We start from the raw sequence: 9339 nt of genomic DNA on the forward strand, positions 1-9339 counted from the left end.
CAACGAACTACGAATCAGCAGTCAAAAGGAATGAAGTATTAATACATACAATAACATGGATGAATCGCCAAAACTTTATGCTAAAGTCAACTACATCGTGCTGATTGCATTTATACGAAATCCTAGAAAAAGGCAAAACTTGAGTGACAGCAGACCAGTGGTTTCCCAGGGCTGTGATCCAGGGGAGATCAACAACAAAGATGCAGGAGAAAACTTTTTAGGGTGGAGGAACTATTTGACAGCTGAATTTTTGTGGTGCTTATGGTGGCTCAGATGGTAAAGAATCTGCCTGCAATGCAGGAGCCTTGGGTTCCATCCCTGGGTTGGGAAGATCCCCTGGAGACAGGAATGGCAACCCACTCCAGTATTCTTGTCTGGAAAATTCCATGAGCACAGGAGCCTGGTGGGCTACAGTCCATGGGGTCACAAAGTCAGACACGGCTAATACTTTCACTTTTCACTTTCAGGCAATTACTAAGATTCATCAAACCACACACATAATATGGATGAGTTTCACAGAACATAAATAATGCCTCAAAGGACAAAACAAACCCTAAGCCTGCTTGGTTAAGTGTCTTTCATCCTGTTTTCCTGATGCCTTATGCCTGGTGGTCTCAGGGCCTGCTGGAACAGGCCTCCTTTATCAGAAATAAGGTCATTTAAGGCTTTTATTTTTCCTTCTTGGCTCAGAGCTGCGGATCCAACTGACACTGACCGATTTCCAGTGGGCACCATCGTGTGTCCCAGGCGGAGGCTGACGGAAACAAGCTTGTGTTCCTGTCACTAATGATATAAGCCTTCATCATCGGCTCTGCCAGGCTGTGTTCATTGTCATTACACCCATTGAAGAAGAGAACAGAGTTATAATGAGCCGGGTGTTATCCGCTCACCAATAATTTATAATGGGCAAACTAGGACAGGAATAGAGCTTTTTCTGGCTAAGGAGGTTGCATGTCACTCTTCAAATCTAGGCTGAGAATTTATTTATAATGCATAGACAGTCACTCAGAAAGTTAAAGGCCTCCTTTGTTCTCTCTCATGGGTTTGAACACTATGTGCTTTACCCTGGGCTAGCACAAAGGCCCCTCGGCGTCTTACTGCCGCACCTGCAGTCAGCCTGTGATCGGGAGGGAGCGTTCCTGGGGATAGTGACTCGGCTAGACATGAGGCCTTTGTAGAAAGGCCTAGAGGATTTTAGGCCCTCCCAAAACTCTAAGCAGAGACAGAAAGGAGGAAAGGGTCAGGAACAGGAAGAGACCCTTAGTAAGGGTAGCGACCTTGCGCTTTAGGTGAACTTCGAAGAATTGCCTTAGAAGTTATCAGATAACATCCCAAACTGAGATGAAATCAGCAAAAGGTGATGTATGAACGGGTGCGTTGAAATCAAGACAGGTCGAGGGACTCCCCTGGTGGCCAGTGCAGGGGACATGGGTGTGATCCCTGGTCACACGCCGGGGAGCGACTAAGCTCATATGGCATGGGTACTGAGCCCATAGGCCACAGCTACTGAAGCCCGGGTGCCTGGAGCCTGTGCTCTGAAACAAGAGAAGCCATGGATGGCGGTAAGAAGCTGATGCACGCAACTGGAGAGTAGCCCCAACTCGCCACAACTAGAGAAAGCCCGCATGCAGCAGCAAAGACCTGGAACAGCCAAAAATTTTAAGAATAAAAAGAGCAGGTCGTGTCTAATTGGGTAGCAACAAGCAGAATGTTTATGACCATCATGGTGTCCAAGGAAAGGATATTTGGGGCGTGTGCCTAGGTTTCCAAGTGCTCTTGGGGAAACCTGAATCTATGTGGATCCTGACACCTGTGGATATTGGTACCTACCCCAAAGCAGGTGAATCCCTCTAAGGGGAACCCACTGAGTTGTCATAAGCCACCAGCACCCTCCAAATCACTGTAGATGGTGACTATAGCCACAGAATTAAAAGATGCTAGCTCCTTAAAGGAAAACTATAACAAACCTAAACAGCATATTAAAAAGCAGAGATATCACTTTGCTTGACAAAGGTCCATATAGTCAAAGCTATGGTTTTTCCAGTAGTCATGTATGGATGTAACAGTTGGACCATAAAGAAGGCTGAGCGCCGAAGAATTGATGCTTTTGAACTGTGGTGTTGGGGAAGACTCTTGAGAGTCCCTTGGCCTGCAAGGAGATCCAACCAGTCAATCCTAAAGGAAATCAACCCTGAATATTCATTGGAAGGACTGATGCAGAGGCTCCAATATTTTGGCCACCTGATGTGAAGAGCCAACTCATTGGAAAAGACCCTGATGCTGGGAAAGAGTGAGGGAAGAGGAGAAGGGGGAGGCAGAGGATGAGATGGTTGACTCAACAGATATGAGTTTGAGCAAACTCCGGGAGATAGTGAAGAACAGGGAAGCCTGGCGTGCTGCAGTCCAGGGGTCTCAAACAGTCCGACACGACTGAGCAACTGAACCACAAAAACATCCAGCATCCTGTCCTGGCCACACATTGGCCAGTGACCTCCTGGTGGGTGATGGACCACCCTGGCATCTTGATCCTGGGCCCCAGGGTGCCTGGACCAGAAAGTAGACTGAGTTTGATGGGCCATGCAGCTGTGGTCCCTGTTCTCTCACTAAACTGACTTTCTGGAACAAATTCATCTGGGCTGAATTTGGGAGGGGTGAGTCTGCCTTCCCAGCCCTGGATCAACTTTAAGTAAGCTGGCCGTGGAGGAGGGGCTTGACCTGCAGAGCTGAGAGCCGGCCCCAGGCCTGTGATGTGCTAAGGATCAAGGCCTCTGGGACAGCCCTGCTTCCCAGGCTGGTAGAGGTGGTTGGGGCGGTGTGGGTGGTGGGGGGTGGGGGGTGGTCGTTGTTTAATAGAGCAGCCCCTGCAGCCGTGATTTCCTCTCCAAGTTCCAGTTCCCAGGACCCTGGGGTCCTCAGAGCCTCAGTGGGAAGACCCCTCAAGCTGAGTGGCTCCACATGGATTACTTCTGTAGTTGTGTGGTGTAGTATGTCTTTTTTTTTTTTTTTAAATATACTCTATTTTTAGAACAGTTTTAAGTTCCAAGCAGGATTGGGTAGAAGGACAAAGATTTCCCATATGCCCTCTGCCTGTATATATGCACAGCCTCCCCTGTTATCAACAACCCCCAACAAGGGTGGTCCATTTGCTGAAATTGATGATGCCGCATTGACAGGTTATTATTCCCCCAAAGACTATAGACTACTTTCGGGTTCACTCCTGGGATTGTACATTCTATGGGTTTGGGCAAATGCATGCACCATCGTGATATCATACAGAGCAGTTTCCCATCCCTAAAAGTTCTCTGGACTCTGTGTTTTCATCCCTCCCCCCTCAACCCCTGGCCTACTGATCTTTTCACTATTGCCATAGTTTTGCCTCTTGCAGAATGTCATAGAGTGGGACCCTTGAGTATGGAGACTTTTTAGATTGGCTCTTGCACTTTGTAATGTGCATTGAAGTTTCCACCGTGTCATTTTTTAAATTAATGATTTATTTGTCACTTTTGGCTGTTTGGGGTCTTTGTTGCTGTGCATGGGCTTTCCCTAGTTGCAGCAAGTGGGAGCTATTCTTCCCAGGCTTCTCCTTGCAGTGGCTTCTCCTGTTGCAGAGCACAGGGTGTGGGGCACGCGGGCTTCAGTAGTTCCAGTTCTCGGGCTCGAGAGCACAGGCTGGATAGTTGTGGTTCATGGGCTTAGTTGCTCTGCAGCACTTCGGATCTTCTTGAATCAGGGACTGAATCCACGTCCCCTGCATTGACAAGCGGACTCCCATCTACTGCGCCACCAGGGAAGTCCAACTGTGTCATTTTAAAAAGGGTTCAGATACATCTAGTGGCTTGGCAGTCACATGCAATCCCTGTCACGTTGGCTCTGGACCATGTGTGGCTTATGGCTGGTTTTGTGGGGGTGTGCCTGGACCCCCCCAGCAGGATGATGAGCTCTGGGGAAGGGGACAGGGCTTGTGCCCTGGTGGTACTGGCTCTCTACCGGATGCTTGGGGTGCCTGCCTATCCTTTGTGACTTGGTACCAGAAGCTGGGTGCTCTGGGTTAGAAGGAATCTGGTTTGGGCTTGAGGATGGGCTGTTACAGCAAACCCTTCAGGGCTATTTATATTGATGAAGAGTATGTCGTTCGCTTCTGGAGTCAGAGCATCTGAGCTCTGACCGTGGAGCCCATCTGTAAGATTTTGCATCTGAGCTTCCCAGGTGGCTCAGTGGGAAAGAATCCACCTGCCAATGCAGAAGACAGTTCGATCCTGAGTCAAGATCCCCTGGAGGAGGAAATGGCAACCTACTACAGTATTCTTGCCAGGAGAATCCCATGGACAGAGGAGCTTGGCAGGCTACAGCCCATAGGGTCACAAAGAGTCGGACACGACTGAGCAACTGACTAACTGACTGACAGGACTCATTAATACTGTCTGTCTTTGTGTCCAGGAGTCTAGCATAAAATTTTCTCTGTCCCCATCACCCAGCTCGGAAATGTGACAAATGTTCCTTTCCCTGAAAAATTTCTATTGTTTGTTTGTTTTTGTTTTTTTAATTAGAACCATTATTTGAATATTTGTTTTCACTTATGTGGCAGCACCGGCTCTTAGTTGTGGCTCTTTGATCTTGCTTGCAGCATTCAAACTCTTAGTTGCATCATGTGGGATCTAGTTCCCTGACTAGGGATGGATCCTAGGCCCCTGCGTTAAGAGCACAGTCTTAGCCACTGGACCACCAGGGAAGTCCCTCCTTGAAAAGTTTTGATGAGATAATCTCAGCAGAATACACTCTGACCTAAAGTACCTTCAGCCCATAAGAAAACCTCCTGAAAGTAGACTGTTCCAGTAACCTGGGCCTTTCCTGCAATGTGGGAGACCTGAGTTCCATCCTTGACTCAGGAATAGCAACTCACTCCAGCTTTCTTGCCTGGGAAATTTCATGGACAGAGAAGCTTGGGGGGCTGCAGTTCATGGGGTCGCAAAGAGTCAGACACGAGTGACAGACTAACATTTTCACTTTTTGTGTTGACAGAGCTTCCCGAAACAAGTCTGAGAAGAAGCGTCGGGACCAGTTCAATGTCCTCATCAAAGAGCTCAGCTCCATGCTGCCTGGCAACACGCGGAAGATGGACAAGACCACCGTGCTGGAGAAGGTCATTGGGTTCCTGCAGAAACACAATGGTAACCATTACCCTCTTTCCTTTTTATTTCTCTTCCTGCCATTTCCACTTGACGACTTTATCAAGTTGGCTTCCCTGGTGATTCAGATGGTAAAGAATCTGCCTGCAGTGCAAGAGGCCAGGGTTCAATCCCTGGGTTGGGAAGATCCGATGGAGAAGGGAATGGCTACCCACTCCAGTATTGTAGCCTGGAGAATTCCATGGATAGAGGAGCCTGATGGGCTACAGTCCATGGGGTCGTAAAGAGTCAGACAGGACTAAGGGACTAATACTTTCACTTTTCTCTCACTTTTATCAAGTTTGTCTTCCTGGTGTTCTCAGATTTTGGGCTTAAGTCTCCTGCCTCTGGATTTCAGTTTTATTCTTCCTGTAGTCTCAAGACTTCTCCAACTATACAGCACTGATAATAAAACTTCTAGGTTAATGGTGAAAAGATTCTCCACCATGAGGGACACCCAGAGAGGTTCACAGAGTTACATGAAGAAGAGGAGAGGGAGGAGGGAGATAGAGATGAGCAGGAGGAGAAAAAGGGGGACTCAAGAGGAGAGAGACAGATCTACGCAGTTGTCTGTTCCCAGAGTGTTCTCCTTAGCCCAGACACCCACAAAGATTCACAGAATTGGATTGGGAAGAGAAGGGGAAAGGAGGAAATAGAGGTGTTCTGAGGTAGAAAATGGAGAGTCAAAAGTGGGAGAGAGTAATCAACACACTCCTGAATAAAAATGGGAACTGAATATTGGCTTCTTAAATGTCCAAAATTTATATCACATACTGAAAAACAAAGATTAAAAATCTAGAGTAGAGGTTAGACTCTTAAAAATACAATATTAAAAACAAAAACAAAAAATTTTAGAAATATATATGAAGTTTGGTTTAAAAATATGGGTTCTCCTTTTTTTTTGCACAAGTTATAGTGAAATGAAAATGAAAATTAAGGAGTAATAGAAGAGTAATAGAGGACTTTAAAAGAAAATAAGAGAAAAAAATAAAACAAGAAAAAAAAATTTTTTCCTAATTAAAAAAAATAGTAAAAATATATGAAAATGAAAATGAAAGTTAAGGAGTAATGGGGGAGTGATAGGGAATTTTAAAAGAAAATACAAGAGAAAAAATAAAAAAAAGAAAAGAAAAAAAAATTTTTTTAATAAAAAAAAAAAAAGTAAAAATATATCTGGGACTTTCTCTGGAGCTGTTGTGGTCAGTGTGGGTTCGGTTCAATTTCAGATAGCTCCTCATTCCAGCTTACACTTCTTGATATCTATAGGCCCCTTCCGGTGGAGTCGGTGTTACCTACAGGGATTTTAATCTGTTGCACCGGTCCCTTCTGAAGCGGTTCCCTTTGTTTATTTGGCTTCTGTTTGCAGGCCTCTTCAGTGTCTAATTTCCGCCCTGACACAGGCGGGCGGAGGTGGTCTCTTATTCAGGTTCGCTGGTTCAGTCCTGCTGCGGGGAGGGAGGGACGCGGCAGACAGATATCGCTGTGTGTGGGGAGCACTCACAGTGTTCTGGCCACACTGGGTTTGCCCCTGCTCATGGGTGTGTGCTCTCCCCGTCTACACTGCTCAGGCTCCCGGCTGCTCTGTATGGAGAGGGTCCTGCGTTGCGAGCGGTTCCAGTTTTCTGGTATTCTACAAAAGCGCGGACTCCGTTGGGCCTGTGTTTTGTGCCTTCCCCGCTGGAGCAGCTCAGGCAGCCAGGAGCTTGACGGGTGCACTCTCCCCAGGTGCGGTGCGCCTTCTCCCCTCCGCGGTCCCAGCCTCAGTTTCCTCCAGAGCCAGTCAGATGCCTGCGGCTTGTGTCTATTCTTGGGAGCTGGCCTCTAGCTGCGACCCTCCTGGTGGATGTCGACCATCCAGAATCTCAGGAGGTCTTTGGTTAGAAACTGGAGGCCTGTTTGCAGTGTGGGAGGGGATGCTGTCTCTGGGGCCGAGTTTGCCCCTTTCCCCTACCCCCTGCCTCCTGCCTCCGTTGGGGATGGGCCAGCCCGCAGGCTAGCTCTTCTCTGGAATTGCTCAGTCCCTTTGTTCTGCGAATGGCCGGCAGTGTGTTCGGGCAGGTTGATTTTCTCTCTCTCTCTTGCTATCCCCCAGTTTAAGTTGCTATCTCACATTAGCTCCTTCCGATTGCCCTCAGGGCACTCAGGCCAGGTCCTTACCCTAAGCAATGCCGCCCGCTCCTCTCCGTTCCGCCCCCACTTGCTGGTGGCGGATGCGGGCGTCTGGGGTACTTTTCTGCTGGGAGTTGCTTTTAGGCATGTAATCTGTGGGCCTTATTTAATTTTTCCTCCCACTTAGGTTGCCCTCCGAGATTCGAAAACTTCCCCCAGACCCGCCAGTGCGAGGGTTTCCTGGTGTTTGGAAACTTCCTCTATTAAGACTCCCTTCCCGGGACGGGTCTCCATCCCTAGCTCTTTTGTCTCTCTTTTTATCTTTTATATTTTGTCCTACCTCCTTTCGAAGACAATGGGTTGCTTTTCTGGGTGCCTGATGTCCTCTGCTAGCGATCAGAAGTTGTTTTGTGAAATTTGCTCAGTGTTCAATTGTTCTTTCGATGAATTTGTAGGGGAGAAAGTGGTCTCCCCATCCTATTCCTCCGCCATCTTTGATATGGTTTAATTTTTAAGGCCTCTGGGGTTGGGTGCTGGTGTTGTCTTCCTGCTTCATTCTCCCTTCTTCATTCATCCTATTTGCACCCAACCTGTTCTGACACTGTGGGTTCAGTAAACATCTGTGTGCCCTAAAATGTGACTCGTGGTCATTGCCTTTGCACCATAGAGGACGGAACAAAAACAGTACCTTTCAAGCCTGGAAATCCGTAGAATCCAGGATCACCTCTGGCCCCTGGCTGACCGGGGACACCTGGTGCTCCCTATATTTCAAATAAGAAGAAGCAAAACCAAAGACAAATTTTTAAAATCACAATATTAATTATAGTTTTAAGCATATAAGATATTTTATTATATTGGGTCAGAATGATCTAAAATTGGTAGACATCATTTTTACCTTCTAATCCACTATATCACCTCCTGTAACTTCTATGTCACCTAGACCTCACCTTAGGTCTATGATTTTTCAATAAAAAAGAAGTAAAAACTACCTTTGAACACAAAAGTGAACATAACTTTTGATGTGAATGTATATTAGTGTATCGGATACAATTGGATATTCTGTATTTCAAAGTGAACTTCCTGGCATTTGGAGATCTTTCCAGAAGAACAGGTACCAGATTGTCAGAATGAAAATTATAATTTGTGTTTGTAATTCTTGTAAAGAAAACAGAGATGCTATTGAACTGTAACAACCACCATCATTCTAACTAAGCCCTCAGAGTTGTAACTTACTCTGGTCAGAGTGATAGAAGTACAGGTTCCAGGGATGGGAGTAGGAAGAGTGTGTCAGTGGAGTTTTGACCTCACTCTTGGCAAGGATGCAATGATCTGACCGGGCTGAGATGCTCCCATATTATGAGGCTCACACTAATTACCCTTGTGGCCCTGAGATGCTCAAGCAAGGCCATAGGAGGAGAGGGGAGGGAACAGGGCTTCCAAAACGCACTGTTTGTCAGAATGTATGTCACCTCTAGTCTTATACTATCCATAAGAATTGAGACAGAATGCTATTACTTGAAAGCAATGAATTGAAGGTCCTGAAAATGCCAACAGTAACAAAACTGGTCGTTGAGCCAGCTGTCTTTGGAGCTTGAAGACCAAAGAAGGAACGGTCCTATTTCTCAGATAAGGTGGTGTGAGTTTAAAAAAGGAAGGAGAGTAAACAGGAGCATGTGATCAAGGATTCTCAGGCTTCTCAAGTCTGGCCTGTTCTCCAGAGGTAAAGGTAACCAGGGAGAAAGGTCTGGTGCCAGGCCCTTCTCTTGGGTGGGGAGGAAGCTGTTTCCTGCAAGGAGAGAGTTGTTAAGGGCAAGGAGTCAGTTTTCATTGAAAAAGACCCTGATGCTGGGAAAGATTGAGGGCAGGAGGAGAAGGGGACGACAGAGGATGTGATGATTGGATGGCATAAATGACTCAATGGACATGAGTTTGAGCAAACTCCGGGAGATAGTGAAGGACAGGGAAGCCTGGCATGCTGCAATTCATGGGGTCACAAAGAGTTGGACATGACTTAGTGACTGAACAACAAAAATTATCTTTCAGGTGCAAATACAGAAGCCTACAC

The 9339-nt window shown here is 46.8% G+C and overlaps 1 protein-coding gene across 5 annotated transcripts in view; it reads left to right on the forward strand.

Annotated features, from left to right (window-relative positions):
• NPAS2 (neuronal PAS domain protein 2) overlaps positions 1-9339 on the forward strand; it is a 122223-nt gene that overhangs the window by 23586 nt on the left and 89298 nt on the right. For all 5 annotated transcript variants that reach the window (XM_043467969.1, XM_043467967.1, XM_043467968.1 and 2 more), the window contains exon 2: positions 5020-5168. In XM_043467969.1, coding sequence (XP_043323904.1) covers positions 5020-5168 — 149 coding nt within the window. The remainder of the gene's footprint in view (positions 1-5019; positions 5169-9339) is intronic.

The sequence above is a fragment of the Cervus canadensis genome, chromosome 5 (assembly GCF_019320065.1).
Source record: "Cervus canadensis isolate Bull #8, Minnesota chromosome 5, ASM1932006v1, whole genome shotgun sequence".
Taxonomy (NCBI): domain Eukaryota; kingdom Metazoa; phylum Chordata; class Mammalia; order Artiodactyla; family Cervidae; genus Cervus; species Cervus canadensis.